Below are 20,241 nucleotides of genomic sequence, written 5' to 3'. Positions count from 1 at the left end.
GGGTGTACTAAGTGACCGAATGGGAACAGTTGCGGTTTAAAGATCTCGGTGGTGAAGAAAGGGCGAGCTGTGACATCTGCTGGCGCATGCGTGATTCATTCTACGTGCATTGTGTAAGTTTTTACTTAGCTCCGTCTTGGTGGATGTTGCTAATGATGTATTTTAATAAAAGTCACTAATAAAAAAAAAAAAAAATAACCCCGCAAGTAGACCAGTTATGCTCGTACGTTTTAAAAAAAGCTACCACAGCACGTGACGTCGCAGACGCGCTGTCGTAAATATTTGATAAAGGAGGTAGTGACGTACTCCTCGCGCTTGCGCGGCACAGATTGTGTTTCCGGTACGTATTGCGCATATACACTGCTCAAAAAAGTAAAGGGAAGACTAAAATAACACATCCTAGATCTGCAAAATATTCTTCTTAAAGAATATCTATGTCTATGGTCAGTTCTGTCAAGCATAGTTCACGTGCATCTGTGTCTTTCGTGGAATCGTGGGTATTTATAGTTTTCTGTTATATTTCTGAAGGGTTTTGTGTGGTGAAACGCTCATTTGGCAATGTTTAAAGGCGGGAGACAATCTGTGCTGGCAATAAATGTGTTGACTGTGGGGATGTAGTTAATTGCATTGCCAGCAGATGGCGGTGTTTCAGTATATCAGTGAGTCATGAATGCGAATTATGCTAATTCAAGCGTATAGCGTGGGATTTGTTGATATTGAAAGCAAAGTCAGTGCCTTAGTTGTATTGCAATATCCGTACATTATAGGAAGTAAAAGTAATTACGCTTTGTACTGTATGTTAACTTTCACCTTGTTCTGTGGCACAAGAGTCTAGATACAGGAGATGAGTTTAGCGGAGGCAGTACAGAGATAAATGAACATTTAAGGTCACTTTTACCTTCATTGAAAATGCGATTGTTGCCAAAGACTCCACGTGGCAGTGAGATCAACACCTTGGTGTTTTGCTAGGAGTTATTTCTTGAATTCAATCATGTTTCTCACCTTCTTTATGAAAATGCTGCCACTTGCGACTTTCTCTCCATTGTGGCCTGTTTTGCAGCCGTGATAAATAAAAAAAGCAGACATTTGTGGCGTAACTGTGTATGTTAGCAAATGACTACAGTCAACTTGGCCTGTCACCATAATCAATACATCAATGAACTGCACAATAAATAAAAACAAAGTCGATCATTTTGCCCGCCTCGATAAATTGTTTTTCTCCTGTCTGTCGACCAAACGGGCTGGATTGTATTGTATTGTATTGTATGTACTTTATTTATCCCACAGCGGGGAAATTTACTTGTTACAGCAGCAAGACAAGTAAAGAGAACAGTGTAAAGAAAGCATAGTGTCTACAACATGGTTCAGGTGGTGCAGGTGTTGTAGAGCCTGACAGCGGTCGGTATGAAGGACCTGCGGAACCTCTCCTTCTTACACCGTGGGTGTAACAGTCTGGTGCTGAAGGAGCTGCTCAGGGAAACAACAGTATCATGTAGCGGGTGAGAGGTGTTGTTCATGATGGATGTCAGCTTAGCCAACATCCTTCTCTCCCCCACTTCCTCCACGGAGTCCAGAGGACCGTCCAGGACAGAGCTAGCTCGCCTGATCAGTCTATTTATCCTGCTCCTGTCCCTGTCCGTGCTGCCCCCTCTCCAGCAGCCCACAGCATAGAAGATGGCTGAGGCCACCACAGAGTCATAGAAGGTCCGTAAGAGAGTCCTGCACACACCAAAGGACCTCAGTCTCCTCAGCAGGTGAAGGCGACTCTGGCCCTTCTTGTAGAGGGCGTGGGTGTTGACGGACCAGTCCAGCTTGTTGTTAAGGTGAACACCCAGGAATTTGTAGCTGTCTACCAACTCTATGTCCGCTCCCTGGATGTTCACCGGTGTAAAGTGAGATGTTTTCCTCTGGAAGTTAATGATCATCTCCTTTGTCTTGCTGGTGTTGAGCTGCAGCTGGTTAAGCTCACTCCAGCTGACAAAGTCCCTGATGACCGTCCTGTATTCCAGATCATTCCCCTCTGAAACACAACCAACGATGGCTGTGTCGTCGGAGAACTTCTGGATGTGACACTGTGTGGAGTTGTGTGTGAAGTCCGAGGTGTAGAGGGTGAAGAGGAAAGGGGAGAGCACCGTACCCTGAGGGGCACCTGTGCTGCAGAGTACCATGTCAGACACACAGTGACGGAGCCTCACATACTGTGGTCTGTTGGTGAGGTAGTCTATAACCCATGCAGTCAGGTGTTGGTCTACTCCCACACTCTCCATCTTCACTCTGAGTAGTGACGGCTGGATGGTGTTAAAGGCACTGGAGAAGTCAAAAAACATGACCCTCACAGCGCTCCCGCTGTCCTCCAGGTGTAGCAGTGATCTGTGCAGCAGGTAGATCACTGCGTCGTCCACTCCGATCCGAGGCCGGTAAGCAAACTGCAGGGGGTCCAGCTGAGTGCCCACCAGGGGGCGCAGGTGATGCAGGATAATCCTCTCCATGGTCTTCATCAGGTGAGAGGTCAAGGCAACAGGCCTGAAGTGGTTAGGCTCCTTGGGACGCGGTGTCTTTGGGATCGGGACCACACAGGAGGTCTTCCACAGGGCCGGGACTTTCTCCAGGCTCAGGCTGAGGTTGAACAAGTGCCTGAGAACTCCACAGAGCTGGTCAGCACAGTCCTTGAGGATTCTGGGGCTGATGCCGTCCGGTCCCGGGGCCTTCCTTGCCTTGATCTTCCTCAACTGACTTCTCACCTGATCATCAGTTATGGAGAGGGGAGTAGAGGATGGCTGGGATGGGGATGTGGGGGTGAAGAGTGGTGAGTTGGTAGGGGAGGGAGGGAGGGCAGACTCAAATCTGTTAAAAAACAGATGGATGACAGGAGGGTTAACTCTGTGCATCTGTCTCAACACCAGGGCATGTTGGTACTATAGCAGGGTGAACGGAGTGAGTCATTTGGTCTCTTTGTCCCAGCGGGTGAGGGCGGGGCATGCACTTGCTAGCTGTGTGTGTGTTGTTCTACACCAGGTAGCCCCCCCACGACCACATGAGGTGCCCACAAGCCTGCTTTTCATTCAGGTTTTCAGTTAAAAATGAAAGAACAGTAGAAAGAAATGCATTCTAAAATACAAAATGTGAGTTGTGGACACCAGCATTTTGTTAATGTTCTGGTAAAACAAGCATATTCGCTTTGTTTGGGTTTAAAATAAGCTCTGAAAATACAGCAAATGTTACAAAAATGAGTAGCTCTTGGCCATTTTCATCTTGTAAAAGTAGCTCTCACAAGGAAAAACGTTGGTGACCCCTGTTCTACACGATGGAATATTCTCTCTGTGCCTGTTGCATATAAAACACCATCTGATGTCAATTTTTGGCCCGTTTTGCGCGTTGTCATTTTGTCACATGGAAACATTTTTGACAACGACCATGAAATAAATAATACAAACACAAAAAAAGGTTGCTTTGCCCACAACACATTTTAATTGGACTTTTCATACAAAGTTTTTTAGGTACACACAGGAGGTTTAGTATACAGATGTAGTGTTATGTCTTCATAGTACAGTGGGTGTGTAGTAAGAGTAGGGTGTGTCATGTTCAAAGTGAAGACAGTAATCCCTCGTTTATGGTGGGTTATTGGTTCCAGACCCGACCGTGATAAATCCATTTCCACAGAGTAGGATTCCTTATTTAGAAATTGAATATTTTGGTAGTTTCAGCCTAGAAAAAACCTGTTTGCCACCTTTGTACAATTGTGCTTTATAACATTAAAGCCCTTTAGACATGAAATAACACAACTATAGTCACCTTTACACTTACCCAATATAGTAGACATAATAAGAGAAAATAAGACATAATATAGACTCACATGTTGGGAGAGTTCCTTTTTTTTAACCATGTTGTGTGCAGTACTTCCTGTGGCGGCTATGTCTCATTAATGTAACATCACTGACACCTAGTGACCAGTGTAGAATGCTACACATCACAACATGCCTTATATTTGGATTTTACTTCATTGGAAACGCTTCATTTTAGAAAAAAAAAATCCATTATATACACACTTTTGACAAACAACAGACTGATCAACCATAAAACAGCATGATTTATGAATTAATATATTTTTGGAAAACCGTGATAGAGTCAAGACGCAAAATTGGAAGTGCGAAGTGGTGAGGGATTACCGTAGAGCAGCGGTACGGACCCTATGATCTGGCTCTCAAGACATTTCTTAACACGATCACATTTTAAAGTAAAACATTTGCTATCGCAGCGTGGGTGGCCAGAGCCATTGCCAAGCTGTCCTTTCATATCTTTCCAGGTCAGACACCTAAACTTTGTTATTGGATAATACGGCAGCCTACCCGGGTCATTGAGAGGTCGAAAAGTAAACTTCCCTCCCTTAATCAAATAGTCTGCTAGCTAATTCTGCCCAGCAAACCCTTTTGACCAGAGCCAAAAGGTTCTCGACCCCTGCTGTAGAGTGTTCGGGGTGGGTGTTACTTGTGCCACCAGCGCACAACTAAACAGGAAGCCAATCAAGACTTTTCTTCTTTCCATTTTCCTGTCTTCAATCAAACACATCCTAAATAAAGATAAATCCAAAACACACACGTCTTATCCACCGCAAGGTATCTTTGTGGTGAAACCCAGGCCGGATTCTCACAAGGGACCGCTAAAGCCGGAGGGGTTGGCGTCCGCCAGCGACACGCTCTGCTGTGCTAGGCCAACCTGCGGGTAGGAGGCGGTGGCGGAAGATGACAACACGCCGTGCTGATTGACCTGGGCGGCATCGGGGCCCCTCAGGAGCAGCGAGGGTGCCGACGGCGTGACGAAGGGGAAGGTCGTGACCGCCGAGATGACCACATTGTTGAGGGAGGAGGAAGTGGGAACTGAAACAAGGAGGAACACGAAGGCGGATGAAACATCAACTAGCACAGGGGTAGGCAACCCGCAGCTCTTCAGCCTCCTTGTTGTGGCTCATTCGGTGGGCACAAAAAGGTTATTTATTAATGGAATTATTCTATTTTGGAGAACTTTTTAACATGTAATTTTTAAAAATGTTTATGTATGAGTCTTGCCTTTAACTGCAGGTGGCTTCTTGAGTCTTGGTAAGCTAACCATGAATACATCCCAAAGAAAAAAAAAAAATATCAGTCATATCTTCGTCAAGAAACGTTCCTCAATGTATATTTATGTTTTTTAAAACTACAAGTGGGCTACGTTTTATTTGAATTGTACATAAATCAATACGGGAAGGACTCAAAAAGACCTAAAACTGCAGTTCTGTTTGTTGAAAAGGGTAAAATTTAAAAAAAAGACTTAAAACTTGTGTCACATTTGCGGCTCCAGACTATTTTTCTTAAGTGTAAAAGGAGGCAACGTGGCTCTTTTGATAGTAAGGGTTGTCGACCCATGAACTAGCAGTTGACAGAGTGGTGGTTCATCTTACCACGAGGATCTCTGTGCTGCTGAGGACCCCTGACAGGGAAAGCCGTCTGGGAGAGAGCAACGGCGCCACCCTGAGTCTGCAAATCAGCACGCACACATTGCACAGGCGCACTAGGATGTAACGTCCACAGGAGTCGTCACGACTGACCTGAACCTGGTTGAGACAAGCCTGTAGTTTCCTCTTCGCCCTCCATCTGGCCACCCTCAGTCTGGTCTTTTCTCTGCGCTCCCGTACCTTCCACGCAAAGCCACCTCTTTCAGTCAAACGGATCACTCGCTACAAAAAAAATGGTGGACTCACCAGGTCGGCCAGCAGAGGCTGAGGCAGCGTCTTCTCCAGCTCGCGCCGTCGGTTGAGGCTTCGCCGGCGCAGCTCGTTCCGCCGTAGTTTGTACTCTTCGTACAAGCTGAGGTCTTTGGTCCACGGCCCGCGCACCATCTCTCGAGGGAGGCCGGGGGGCATGGGAGCGATGGGGGGCAACGAGGTGGCCGGCTGAGACGCCACATCTGACAGAAAGTACAGTTTGATGCGTCAAGGATGAGTTTAAGGGGCATGGGGCAGCGTTGGCACTCACTCACAGGAGGTCGGTGGTCCGGCTGAGCTGAAGCCTGAGGAGCATTTCCTCTGGCACGCTTCAAGTGCCAACCGCTGTGTCGCCGACATCTACGAACAACTGCAACGTCAGCACGCAGACCGTGTGCTGAACTTTTCTTCTGTGTCTCACCTCCGACTGGGCCATGTGGCCGTGGTTCATCTGATCGTCCAGCAGGAGGCATGACATGACTTCCTGCTCTTCCTCTGGCTCCTCCTTGATACAAATCACCTGTTGCTCTTCCTCCTCCTCCTCCATCTTCACCTGCATGAGAGCCAAAGTACTGGGACTTTTGCGCTCTTCTACTGAGTGTCGGTCATGGTGAAACATCATCATTGAAGTATTTTTGTCGTCTAACCCACTCTTTTTATAAACACGGTTAGTGCAAAATATTACCTTTACACGGGAAAACAAAAACATGAATTCCCTCAGCAAAATGTAGTCTTTTGAGGCAAAAACGTAACATTATCAGGTCATAATTATCCCTAATAGCCTAGTCGCCTAGAGGCAGAATGCTATCGGAATTAATATTCTCACTGCATTCTAAAAAGTCTGAGTGCATTCCAAATATCACGGCTCACTCTTGTGACCGGCCCGACTCTTTTTAAGATGTTAGAAACTTTCAAGGTGGATTCGAAGTGGAAAAATATGAAACGGCATTCGAGAGGTATTTTGACGGCTAGGCCTGTCACGATAGCAAATGTTGCTTGACGATAATTGTGCTACAAAATTTTTGACGATAATCGATATTATGGACAACATTTCTTGAGACCGTTTTTTTCATTAATTATTGTCATGAGAGGTCTAATTCACATTTGAACCACTAGATGATATGATAAGCCGCTGAAACGTCACGGCGTCGCCTTATTCCCATCACCGCCAAGGAGCCACCAGCAGGTGCAGGCATGGACAGCACAGAGATGCTGAAATAGTGCCTCTTTTTTTCCCCTAGCTTATCTCCTTTTTGCACATTTTCCATCTGCCGCTGCGAGAAAATATAAACTTACAGTGCAAACTAGTCTTCACGCTTTTCAGGCGTGCCGTAAATCAATAAACGACACGCATTGCCACGGCAAATTACGGGACAATGCAGAGGCAAAATGTGGCACCATTTTTATCACTTTTTCACTGTAGCTGATTCGTGCGTATGGTATGATACTTTAATTTCAAAATATATCATTTCTGTTGGCAAACTAACACTTTCCTGGACAAATTATCAGTTTTGTTGACTTTTTGTTGTTCTTGTCTTCTACTGAAGTTTCATGGACAAATCTTACACTCTGGTGGCCAAATGTGGCATTTTAGTGGCAAAATACAGCACTTAACTTTTCTCAGCTTTTGGAGTTTCCGGGGTTACTGATGTTGGTCCATAATATCAAAACATAATTTCTGTGGATTAGTATGATCTTTTGCTGACTTAATATCATACAAAATGTTACTTTTACATGGGAAGCGAAAATTTTCTTGTAAAAAATATCGGCTTTTGGGGCAAAATATAACTCTTTCACACCTCAATTGTGCATTTTGATATCAAAATATCATTCTACGGGAAATGCACCACTTTCCTGGCCAAGTAGGTAATTTGTGTGTGAGAAAATGTTATCGGAGCAAAATATATGTTTTTGTTGTAAACGATTGCCTTTAAATGGATAGATGTTGTACCTTGGTGGCCAAATATAACATTTTTGCGGAAAAGTATGGCACTATTGGAAGATTTTGGAGCATGTCTGTGGGGAATTTTGTCCAGCTTGGAGGGCACCGATGTTCATTCAACATGTCAGTTCATCTGGTTGTATGGACCTTTCTTAGTGCGCTGTGTTACCTGAGCGGTGGAGCTGTCAGCCTGCGGTGGGACGGTGGATGACTGCTGCGTCAGTGTCTGCGCAGGAGGCGGGGCCACGGCGGCGTCGTGCACGGTGACGTTCCAGTCGTTCTCCTGAGGAACGTCTTGGTCTGTGCCGACAAGTGCTTTGCGTTAATGACGCCGCTGCAAGTGGCCGTGCTCGTTAAGGCTGGCGCTCATCCGCCTCCTACCTGAACTCTCCAGGGCTTCCGTGCTCACGGGGAGCGAGACGGCCAACAAGCTGTCGGCCGACTCAAACACGGCCGCCGCTTTGTTGTTGTGCTGGCTCGCTCTTTGAGGAGAGGTGCACTCTGGGACGGTAGGAAGAACGGCTTGGTTAGTCATTCTAACAGTTTACTTTGGTTGGCTTTAAGTCTGCAAAGCACAAACGCCGTGAGGGAAGGAGTTTGATTTTGATGGCCGTTGGTGAGGTTGCAGGGTGACACAAAAACTGAGAAAAATGATTCCAATAAAACTTTGCCAAACAACGAGGTGTGGGCAAAGGTACAGAGCATTAGATTTTGGTGCAGATCTGGACATGCTATGCGTGGAAATTTGCGCCTACATTGTAATAATGCACATTACCGCCACTTCCAGGCTGGAGTGGTTGTGATTTTTCAATCAATGATCTGTTTGGCGAGTGACCGTCCCGGTGCGTTTTGTGCGTTTTGTCTTCTTCCTAATTAATTGCACCATCGGTACCCCAAATGGAAGAGTACCAGAACTATTTTGTTACAATGAAACGTGTCGGCGGTCGTCACCTCGGGTGCTCCTCACTGCTGGATCATCAACCACCAAGGTCTGAGAGGAGCACGCTGGTGAAGCTCCAGTAGAGGAGATGCCAGCACCTCCTGTCTGCCCTGGAGAGAGCTTGGATGGATGGCCGCGAACCAGTGAAGAGCTGCTGGAGGCTCTGTGTTGCAGCTCTTCCTCCACCCCCTGCCGGTAGTACTTGAGCTTGAGCTCGGTGTAGCGCAGCTTGGCTCGGATGTTGTCATTCTCCTTCTCCTTCAGGGCCTTCTCCCGTTGCAGCGCCACCACGTCCCGCTTCATGTGCGCCAGCTGCGCCTTCAGCTCCTCGAACTTCACGCCCACCACTTTAAGCATCTCGGCCAGCACCGTCTCCACAGCGCCGTTGACGGCCTGCTCCACCACCGCGCCCATCTGGCCCCGGATGAGGGAGACGGCGATGCTGATGTCCATCACACCTCTTTAGGATTTTACCTGTCGGCACATTTATAGTAAACTCACTGCCTTTACCAAGGTAAAATGCTTATGATTTGCGTCGTACCAATTTAACAGTGTTGTAGTTTGTATTATTTTGGTTAACTTAGCTTTACAAGGGTTACAATATATGAACAGTGGGTGTAAATATTGCAAAAAGATTACTGGACTACGTGATTACATGGACTACAGGATTGGTAAAGTTTTGGCATAGCCACAAGGGACACCCACGTTTCAAAATAAAACTACACCGCAGAGTGCAAACAATTTTAACAATTATGAATTGTATTATGCCTTGTAATCATATAATTAATGGACGACATTAATCTGTGGGTCACATTAAGGGTCGTAGTTCAAAATGCACATGAAAAGAATAACACCTTTTCTTTTCGCAATCCGGAAGTCGTCCTGGGTTCGGTCCAATGGAAACTTTGCAAAGCGAACCTATCGTCCTCTGCCTCAGCAACTACCAGCGACAGTTTAGTTGAAGGCTGTGACGTTTTTGAGAATTAATTCTAGTCTGGTGACTGACAAACATTAACTGTGTAAAATGACAGTGTGTGTGTGCATACGTCAATAACAATTACCGTACACATCATAGCAGCTGCGCACTCCCATTTTCATTGTTGATGTTTGGGCCGAACAAACACGAAAGGCGTTTGATTAAAACGTTTACAAGTAGAGTTAAATGATCTTATTTGCGTACGTATTTAAAAAATGTATACCACTGTGTGTGGCTTGTGAGACAATACTCTCAGGTATGTTAACGCACGACAGTCAAATTGCACATTCTTATCAAAAAATAAAGTCACCTCACCTTTAAAGAACTGTCATGGATTTTTCCAAGTAGTCAGAAGTCGCTGTTTGTTGAAGCGACTCCAAATAAGTCTCCTTTGTCGGCACAGCAATGTTTATTCAGAGAGACTTCCGGTTGCTCTTCTTTTTGGAAATTCTGGGTTGCCAAGTACAGACAAGCTCAGTACGCCATCTAGTGGGTGGGGGACGCATCACAACAGATTCACGCTAGACGCTAAGGCACCTTTTTGAGCAAGATCTACCCCCAACCAGTATATGTATATATACACTGAAAAAATGATATATATACAATATGTATTTAAATTTTTATGTTTATTGATTTTGTAGACAGGATATTAACGTGAAGTGATAGATGTTTCAAGCTTTGTGTTATTGTTGGTGTCAACATTTCAGTCTTTTCTCATTGTTCCTTTTGCTTTATTTTGACCATTTTTGGTGTTACTCTTTGTGCAATGACAAATGAGCCACAGGCTCCAGATGGCCCCTAAGCCGCTACCCCTACTTTAATGGCTCTTCGTCAGGGTCGGGCTTGCGGGCCTCAGCTCCATTGGCAAACCACAACTTTATTTGGCTTGTTATCGTGGACGAGCGATGGTGGTTGAGGAGAGAGGGGCTGGTCAGTGTGTTGCAGCAATCATCCCTCACGTGCCACGTCGCCGCAGCACGTTTTTTTGGAGGTGCACATCTATAGTGTTATGTTTGTGCCTTCATTTGGAGGTAGTACGGGCAGATTTTGAGCCAAAGTTGTAATTACTTTGTGTGCGCTCTGTCACTCTCTCAACCTCTGCTTGCTCAACGCTTATTGATTGTGAGGTGAGCCGGTGTGCGTGCGCTGGTACCTCCTTCCGGGTTTTGGGGACTGGGCTCCTGGCTGGGGCTTGCGGGTTGCGTGACTGGAGGGCGGCAAGGCGTACGGGCATGTTCAGTGGTAAAAATGCATGCCTGGTGGTCTCTCTCTGGGAGGGGATGGCACTGATGTGATAATACTGTTTTTTTTACCTAATATTCTCTCAGTCGACCGGTAAAGTCCCAAAGATCAACTAGTGAAGTGGGGTCGACAGGTTGGCGACCCCTGCGCTAATCAATGGTGATTTCATTTAAATGTAATCAAATACTATACTAATAGATGTGTATTGTTAATAGAATGTATAAGAATGTTAAAGTCAAGTGACTCAGACTGGGCTGTGTTTACGATATCAGAGACAGTCAAATATGGAGGTGAAGGGTCACGAGGTTATGCTCTCAGTTTTAGCGTGACCGAGATCCAGAAGCTGTAACAAAGTGAAATAGGAGTAGACCCATGGCCTGGAGATGCCCTGGCTGTGTTCCATTCTTTCAGCCTCCACCAGAAGACTCCTTTTGAAAGCCACCTGCTGCTGCGACAGCGTCATCTCCCTGCGGGGAGACAATAGCCCGAGTGAGTGCAACTCTAGTCGTCGCAAATTTTTCACACAATTTTTTTACCTAGCAAGTAGCTCCGCCTCCAGCCTGGACTCCCCTTTGGCCTTCAAGGCTTCATCGCCCTCAGTCTGGTGCTCCTCCGCTCTGGACCTCCCGTTTGCCTCCTCCTGCTGCTCCTTCCTAGCAAGATACTCCGCTATCTGGCTCTCATCCATCTCCTGCAGGCGCTTGCACTCCTCCTCCTGCCTCCTTTGCTCCTCTAGGCGCAAATGCTCCTCCACTAGGAGAAATGTACTTTAAATGATGTTGACAAATGCATCATAGCAAATCATAGCAAACCTAGGAGATAATGCAAATATGAATGCTCAGGTCTAAGCCTGGTAATCTCTGCAGTTGTTCTCACATTTCATCTTCTCATCCTCCACCTCTCTCATCTTCTGCAGTCGCTCCATCTGCCGCCTCCTCTCCTCCTGCCGCCTCCTCATCGTCTCCCGCTCTGCTTCCTCCCATCTGGCTCGGTTCCGCTCCTCCTCCTCGCCACGCTTCCTCTCCTCTTCTTCTGCCAGCCTCCTTAGTCTGGGGTCAAGATGGGAAGCGAGCAACATCTTAATGAATGGTTGTAGTGAGGTGATTTTTTATTTCGATCAAACCTGAGATTTTCTGCCCTTTTCCTTCTCTCTTCTTCCAGCTCGCCTTTCATCCTGTCCTCTGTTTGCTTCCTGTCCTCCTCATCTTGCTCCCTCCTCCTCCTCTCGGCTTCCTGCAGCGGTCTCTCGGCTTTTTTGGCCAAACGATGTGCCGCAGCCTCTTTCTCGTCTTCCTGCTCCTCGCTCCTTCTGGAAGCCTAAAACACGCAGGAACACACAGGTTCTTCCAGCATCTACCAACAATGGCATCCCTCAAGGCTGCCTACCCTGCCCACTGTAATACAAATACGGCAATCCCTCATTTATCACTATTAATTGGTTCCACCCCTGACTGTCACAAGTGAATTTCTGCAAAGTAGGATTTGTTTTTTTAGAAATACAATGTTTTGCTAGTAAGAGCATTAAAAAAGCACATTCTCAATACACTTTTTAACATGATTAGAGCTCTCTAGACATGAAATGTCACCTTTACACTCCTATTGTGGCAGACAGTTATAGGCAGTTATAGACAAACAATCATTCACCCTCACAATCATACATATGGACAATTTAGAGTCGCCAATTAACCTAACAATTTTTGGAAGGTGGGAGGAAACCAGAGTACCCAGAGAAAACCCACACACGCACAGGGAGAACTTGCAAACTCCGCACAGCGATATAATCACTAATATATGTTTCAAATAAACAGTGATAAGAGTGAAACCACAAAATCTGACATGCAAAGTGGCGACAGGCAACTGTAAAAGGCAAGCAGAAGACACATTCATTGGGATGATATGTAGTACTAAACACTGGTCAGGTGGTGTCAGTAATGTTACACTGATGAGACAATAGCCTCCACAGGAAGTACTGTACAGTAAATAAAGGAACAAGTTACTCTCCCAATGTTAATATGTGTGAGCCACTATTATGTCTTATTTGAGTCTTATTTTCTCTTATTATGTCTACTATATTGGGTAATAGAAGTGTAAAGGTGACTATAGGGGTGTTATTTCATGTCAAGAGGGCTTTAAAAATGTTTAAAAAGTGTATTTAGAAGGTGGTAAACAGGTTTTCAGTGTCTTATACTGTATGTGTTATTATTTCTACTTTATTGGGTAATAGGAGCGTAAAGGTGACTATAGTGGTGTTATTTCATGTTTAGGGGACTGTAATAATGCAAAAAAGCATATTTAAAGGGTGGCAAACAGGTTTTCTATGTCTTCTATGTCTTATTTTCTCTTATTAGGTCTACTATATTGGATAATAAGAGTGTAAAGGCGACTATAAGGGTGTTATTTCATGTGTACAGGGCTCTAATGTTAAAAAGTGTATATAGAAGGTGGTAAACAGGTTTTCTATGTCTTATTTTCTCTTATTATGTCTACTATATTGGGTAATAGGAGAGTAAAGGTGACTATGGGGTGTTATTTCATGTCTAGGGGGCTCTAATAATGCAAAAAAGCATATTTAGAGGGTGGTAAACAGGTTTATTGATGCCTAGTATGTCTTATTTTCTCTTATTATGTCTACTATATTAGGTAATAGGAGTGTAAAGGTTGCCATAGGGGTGTTATTTCATGTCTAGAGGGCTCTAATAATGTTAAAAAGTGTATTTAGAAGGTGGCAAACAGGTTTTCTATGTCTTATTTGGCTTATTATGTCTACTATATTGGGTAATAGGAGTGTAAAGGTGACTATAGGGGTGTTATTTCATGTCTAGAGGGCTCTAATAATGTTAAAAATGCATTTAGAAGGTGGCAAACAGGTTTTCTATGTCTTATTTTGTCTTATTATGTCTATTATATTGGGTAATAGGAGTGTAAAGGTGACTATAGGGGTGTTATTTCATGTCTAGGGGGTTCTAATAATGCAAAAAAAGCATATTTAGAGGGTGGTAAACAGGTTTTCTGTGCTCTAACTACCAAAACATTCCATTTATAAAAAAATGAATCCCACCTCACAGAAATAAATTTCTGGAACCAAATAGGAACCAATTAATCGCCATAAACGAAGTGTTACTGTACTACAGTTGACCCTCGGAACTTGAACTGATCATCTGTTGACCAACTGTGAAATTCAAGGTAAACATAGTCTAGGAGTCTGTCGACTCCCAAGAACCCAAACAAAAATGGCCCAGAAGCCTCCCAGTCTGTATTTTAAGTTGTTTCTCAATTTCCCCTTGGCTTTTTTTGTGCGTGTTCATGTTCTTTCACAAATAGAAAGTGTAAAATGGCAACCAGGAACTTATTGCCAAACGTGGTACTCACCTACGTTTGTCACACGTTATTTTTAGGTTTTGCTATTCTTCTTCTTCTTATTGTTCTCACAGTATTCTTGTTTCAAAAGTTTGACCTCTGAAATGATTTCCAAAGGGGAACATTTAGAATAGTAAAAAAACTAAATAGAGGCTGAATGGCGTCTTGCGATGAACTGTGTTCAAGTTCTGAGTGCCCACTGTCCACTGTGAAGACCAACCTCGGTCTTCACCAGGTTTAACATCAGCTGCTCCTCCGTCACCATGACGGAGGAGCACGGCGATGATAGGCCACCCTGAGAGGACCTGAGGCCCCCCGCGTCGGCCGGCAGAACCTCACAGGGGTCCACGGATGCAGATGGGGACGACCTGCGGACATTGACAGATGGGCCACCACCGCTGCTGTGCTTCTTAACGTTGGGATGACTGGAATGAAGATGCGTGTCTCCCTCTAGGCCGGATTCAGCTCTCGGTTGTGGTTTTTCATTGGGGGATTTTAGGTAAGAAACTTCTTTGGTTTCCTGCTTGGTTGCCACATGGTCTGTCTCCGGACCTCCTGGTTGTTCTTTATGTGAGGGAACACTAGAATGACCTGAAAGTGTACGGAAAGAAGGATGCAGTCAGAGAAATGTTTCAATCTTGCAACATTGTTCATACGGTGGCGTCTTACCAGCCATTTTTTTGTCTTTCAGCTTTGCTTCCTTCTGTCTCGTCGTCACGTCTTCTTTTGCCAGCACCTTTGGTCTCCTCGTCTTCCTGCTCTCTTCTTCCCGTCCACGTGTCTTCTTTTCCTGAAACATGAGGCATTTGGTGGACACAAACGGAATAAACAACCCGGAAGCTTCCGTCAGTCTTCACCAGAGATGGATGACGAGTAGAAGGTTCTCTGGTGTCTCTCCTGTCGCTCTTGACATTGTGTTTGTGGCTTCCGGGTGGGTGAGTGTCGCTCTCGTCTTTCTTCAGCTTCCTCAAATTGCCATCTTTCTTCCTCCTGGATTGCATCTGTCCTTCTTCTTCTTCTTCTGCTCTGGTTGCTTGCTCCTCTTTTTCCCTGCATGAACATAGCACACTTTAATGGCCACCTCCAATGTGAGTTCCACTGCCACCAAGCAGTAAGATGCAACGTGTAAGGGAGTTCCTCAGGGAAGAGTATCAAGTCCACTCATTTTTGACCAACATATATATTTTTTCGCAATGTCTATAAAAACAGCACAGCTTTCCTATCACTTGAAGGATTTTGACTAGCATTTTTTGCTGCAATATGTGGATAAAAACAGTAGAGCTCTCGTATCATATTGAGGCTCTTTACTAGCATTTTTTATGCAACATGTCCTTAAAAATGGCAGAGCATTCATATCGAGTGTTCATATTGGTGTTCAAACTACAACCCGAGGGCTGTAAAACTTAATTTCATTGTAGAAATCCATCCATCCACCATTTTCTATACCGCTTCTTCCTCATTAGGGTCACGGGGGCATGCTGGAGTCTATCCCAGCTGACTTCGGGCGACAGGCGTGGTACACCCTGGACTGGTCGCCAGCCAATCACAGGGCACATATAGACAAACAACCATTCACACTCACATTCATACCTATGGACAATTTAGAGTCTCCAATTAACCTCACCTGCATGTTTTTGGAATACGGGAGGAAGCCGGAGTACCCGGAGAAAACCCACGTGCACACGGGGAGAACATGCAAACTACACACAGAAATGCCCAAGGGAGAATCGAACCCAGGTCTTCCCGATCTCCAGGCTGTTACTGTGTTGGCCAACGTGCTAACCACTAGACCACCGTGCGGCCCCATTGTAGAAATTAAATGTTAAAAAAAACCCAGCAAGGTGTAATGTAATGAGGACACAAAGCCGTCTTTAAAAACATATAAAACATCTTTTAAACCTTTTTTTTAGTCTTTTTACAAAATATAAAATGCATCCTTAGACTTTTCCATATGGCAAAAGTCTGGACACCGCTGATATAGAGGATCTTTGACTAGCATGTTTTTTGCAGTATGTTCTTAACAGCAGCACAGCTCTTCTATCATATAGACAATGTTTGACGAGCATATTATTATTTTTGGAATAGGACCTTAAATGTAGCAGAGCTCCCCTGTCATATAGAGGATCTTTGACTCACATTTTTTTCAGAAAAGCCCTTAAGTGAAAAAATGAGCACTCATCTCATATAGAGGATGTTTGACTGTTTTTGCAGAAGGTCCTCAAAAACCGCAGCGCGCTCATGGCTTACAGAGGATCTTTGAGTCGCTTTTTATTTTTTATTTTTAGAAAAGTCCCAAAGTAAACAAATGAGCACTCCTCATATATAGAGGATCTTTGACTAGCGTTTTTGCAGTAGATCCTTAAAAACAGCAGAGTTTTCCCATCATATAGAGGATCTTTGACAAGCATATTATTTTGTGGTAGGTTCTTCAAAGCAGCAGAGCACTCCTCTCATACATTTTGCAAGGTTTTAAAAGCAGCAAAGCTTCTGTCATGCAGAGGATCTTTGATGAGCATATTATTTTGCAGCAGGTTTTTAAACACAGCAGAGTGCTCCTGTCTTAAAGAGAATCTTCGACTAGCATGTTTTTTTGCAATACAGCAGAGCATTCCTTTCGCATAGAGGATCTTTGATTGGTATATATTTTTTTTCAATGTATCCTTTAAAAAACGCACCCTGATATCACTTGGGCTTCATGGCTGCGTTTCCTCTCTGTGTCCTTTGTCTGTCCCGGGTCGTCTTCTGGTCGTGGTGCTTGACGAGCACCCTGCAGGCTGGAAGCAGTACTGCAAACTCCTTTAATATGTCATATAATATTTTATTTGACATACTGACACACCAACCTTAGCCCTGATTCCAAAGGGATTCTCATGTCACATCCAAGCTGCCTTCCAGTGGTCAGATGTTCCTCCTCCGCTTCCTCCTTCTCTGTGCTGCCCCCTATTGGCAACGCTTCCATTCGTTCCTCAGGCCACGAAGTTCCATTGCTGTTTTCAGCATCTTCTTTGCCTTCCCACGGCTTTTCTTCCACTGGATCCGCGCTCTTTGCATTTTCATTGATGTCGGGTGGTCTTACATCCCACTCTGTGGACTCATGAAGATCTAAACTCTTTGAGGACACAGTTGGTGTTTTGCTGACTGAATGAGGGTTTCGCTACACGCTAAGCTCAAAGGTGTATTCAATGAGAAAAAACTCACAGTTTGAACAGCTTGACCATTCTGATCACCAGAAGGTGCGTCTAATTTCAGCTGCCCTCCTTCTGCACAGATGTAAGATCACGTTAACATCATTTTTCAGCCCAACCAATACTCGTGGCTGCCAGGTGTTCAATGCCGTTTGTGTATTTGTTAGCAGGACTTAGACAACAAGCACTCAGATGCCCACCACCAACCTTGGTGGAGAAGCGAGGCGTGGCTCCACATAAAAGTCCACACATTTTGGCCCAGATTCAGGAACTTTTGCCATTTCCCATTGGAGTTTAGTTTGTGACAGGATAAAACATCAAAATGTTTTGTTTTTGTTCATTTTCTACAGTCTACAGTTGTGTGTGTGTGTAGGTGTGTGTGTGTGTGTGTGTGTGCATACCAGTATGTGTCTGTTCATGCTGCAGCATGACAACACAAGGCAACGTCTCGCCATCTGCAGACAAGACTTGGAGAACTGTGAGGGACAAGTACTTTTGTTGATCTCATATCAATAACCCCAGCTATGCTTCTCATCATAGTAAATCAAATAACGTTCAACTCATTGGGACACCCGGCGACCCGAGAAAAATTGACCCACGGCACATTTTGGCTCCCGATCCGCAAGTTTAGGCAACCCTGTGTGAAGCCCCTCACTATACAGTCCTATCCAGTCCTACTTTTGCAGAAAATTCTTTTTCTCTGAAATGTGTTTCTATAAACAATAGAGCTCTTGTATCATAGAGGATCCTTGACAAGCATATTTTTTTGCAATAGGTCCTTAACAACAGCAGAGCGCTCCTGTCTTATAGAGGATCTTTGACGAGCGTAATATTTTGCGGGAGTGTCTTAAATGCAGCATGGCGCTTCTCTCATATAAAGGATCTTTGCCTAACGTTTTTGCAGGTTTTTAAAAACAGCAGAGCACTGCTGTCGTATAGAGGATCTTTGACTACCATATCTTTTGCAGCATATCCGTAAAAACAGCAGAGCGCTCCTGTCTTATAGAGGATCTCCAGCCATCCATCCATCTTCTTCCGCTTATTCGAGGTTGGGTCGTGGGGGCAGCAGCCTAAGCAGGGAATCCCAGACTTCCCTCTCCCCGGCTACTTCGTCCAGCTCCTCCCGGGATATCCTGAGGCCAGTTGGGAGACATAGTCTCTCCAACGTGTCCTGAGTCTTCCCCGAGGCCTCCTACCAGTCGGGCGTGCCCTGAACACCTCCCCGGGGAGGCGTCCGGGAGGCATCCTGACCAGATGCCTGAGCCACCTCATCTGGCTCCTCTCAATGCGAAGGAGTAGCACTTCTACTCTGAGTTTCTCCTGGATGACAGTGCTTCTCATCTTATGTGTAAGGGAGAGCCCAGCCACTCTGCGGAGAAAACTCCTTCCGGCCGCTTTCGGCATCTTGTCCTTTCGGTCGCTACCCACAGCTCATGACCATAGGTGAGGGTAGGAAGGTAGATGAACCGGTAAATTGAGAGCTTTGCCTTTCTCTCTTCACCACAACGGTCCAATGCGGTGTCCAACCCTCACCGGAAACGGGTCAGACTTATTGTCGGAAATGCGAACCAAACTCTGACACCGGTCATACTAGGAACGAACCACCTGAATTAGCTGGTCCGATACCCCCACAAAATTCCTCAAGGAACACGGTCAAATGCCTTCTCCAAATCCACAAAACACATGCAGACTGGTTGGGCAAATTCCCATGCACCCTCAAGGACGCTGCAGAGAGCGTAGAGTTGGTCCACAGTTCCACGACCAGGACCAACACCAGACTGCTTCTCCTGAATTCGAGATTCATCTATCTGGCGGATCCTCCTCTCCAGAACCCCTGAATAGACCTTACCAGCAAGGCTGATAGTTGGAACTAGGGATGTCCCGATCCACATTTTTTGATACCAATATTTTTTGTTTGTTTCATTCTTTTTAAAAAGGGGGACCACCACCCCGGTCTGCCAGTCCAGAGGCACCACCCTCGATGTCCATGCAACGCTGCAGAGTTGTGTCGACCAAGACACGCCCGCAGCTTCCAGGGTCTTAAGGAACTCCGGGCGGATCTCATCCACCCCCGGGGCCCTGACACCGAGGAGTGTTTTAACCACCTCGGCAACCTCAGCCCCAGAGAAAGCAGAGCCCAGGCTCTCCATCCTATTTGGAAGACGATTGAGGAGGTCTTTGAAGTATTCCTTCCACCGGTCCACAACATCTCGAGTCGAGGTCAGTAGCACACTATCCCCAACATACACGGTGTTGACCATGCACTGCTTCCCCTCCATGAGACGGCGAATGGTGATCCAGAATCTCTTCGAAGCCATCCATAAGTCGTTCTCCACTGCTTCTCCGAACTCCTCCCATGTCCGAGTTTTTGCCTCAGCGACCGCCAGAGCCGCAGACCGCTTGTCCTGCCGGTACTCGTAAGCTGCCTCCGGAGTCCCATGGGCCAAAAAGGCCAGATAGGAGTTCTTCTTAAGCTTGACGGCAACCCTCACCACAGGTGTCGACCAACGGGTTCTGGGATTACCACCACGACAGGCACCAACCACCTTACGGTCACAGCCCCAATCAGCCAACTCGCCAATGGAGGAACGGAACATGGCCCACCCTGACTCAATGTCCGCCACCTCCCTCAGAACATGGTCGAAACTCTCCCGGAGGTGGGAGTTGAAACTCCTTCTGATAGCAGACTCTGCCAGACGTTCCCAGCAGACCCTCACAAAATGTTTGGGCCTGCAAGGTCTGACTGGCATCCTCCCCCACCATCGGAACGAACTCACCCACCCACCAGAGAGGTGACATTCCAGGTGCCAAGATCTAGCTTCTAAGATGTTTTTGCAGAAGATTCCTAAAAACTTCAGAGCA

General features: G+C 45.6%; 1 protein-coding gene across 2 annotated transcripts; it reads right to left on the bottom strand.

Moving 5' to 3' along the window:
• Window positions 1–4,084: 4,084 nt before the first annotated feature.
• si:ch211-67e16.4 (uncharacterized) lies at window positions 4,085–10,043 on the bottom strand. Of its 2 annotated transcripts, none has more exons than XM_054788174.1 (10): window positions 9,911–10,043; window positions 8,631–9,093; window positions 8,061–8,180; window positions 7,849–7,979; window positions 6,159–6,290; window positions 6,009–6,097; window positions 5,735–5,940; window positions 5,582–5,668; window positions 5,435–5,510; window positions 4,085–4,874 (listed from the first exon to the last, which is right to left on the bottom strand). In XM_054788174.1, the coding sequence occupies exons 2-10, from the start codon at window positions 9,070–9,072 to the stop codon at window positions 4,658–4,660; spliced, it is 1,500 nt and encodes a 499-aa protein (XP_054644149.1). In that variant the 5' UTR covers window positions 9,073–9,093; window positions 9,911–10,043; the 3' UTR covers window positions 4,085–4,657. The 2 variants fall into 2 exon arrangements, with proteins under 2 accessions (XP_054644149.1, XP_054644148.1); XM_054788173.1 differs by having other exon boundaries at window positions 6,013–6,097.
• Between the last annotated feature and the right edge of the window lie 10,198 nt (window positions 10,044–20,241).

The sequence above is a fragment of the Dunckerocampus dactyliophorus genome, chromosome 9 (assembly GCF_027744805.1).
Source record: "Dunckerocampus dactyliophorus isolate RoL2022-P2 chromosome 9, RoL_Ddac_1.1, whole genome shotgun sequence".
NCBI classification, from domain to species: Eukaryota; Metazoa; Chordata; class Actinopteri; order Syngnathiformes; family Syngnathidae; genus Dunckerocampus; species Dunckerocampus dactyliophorus.
Note: the sequence above shows the minus strand (reverse complement) of the source record. Positions and strands in the feature narration are given on the sequence as shown.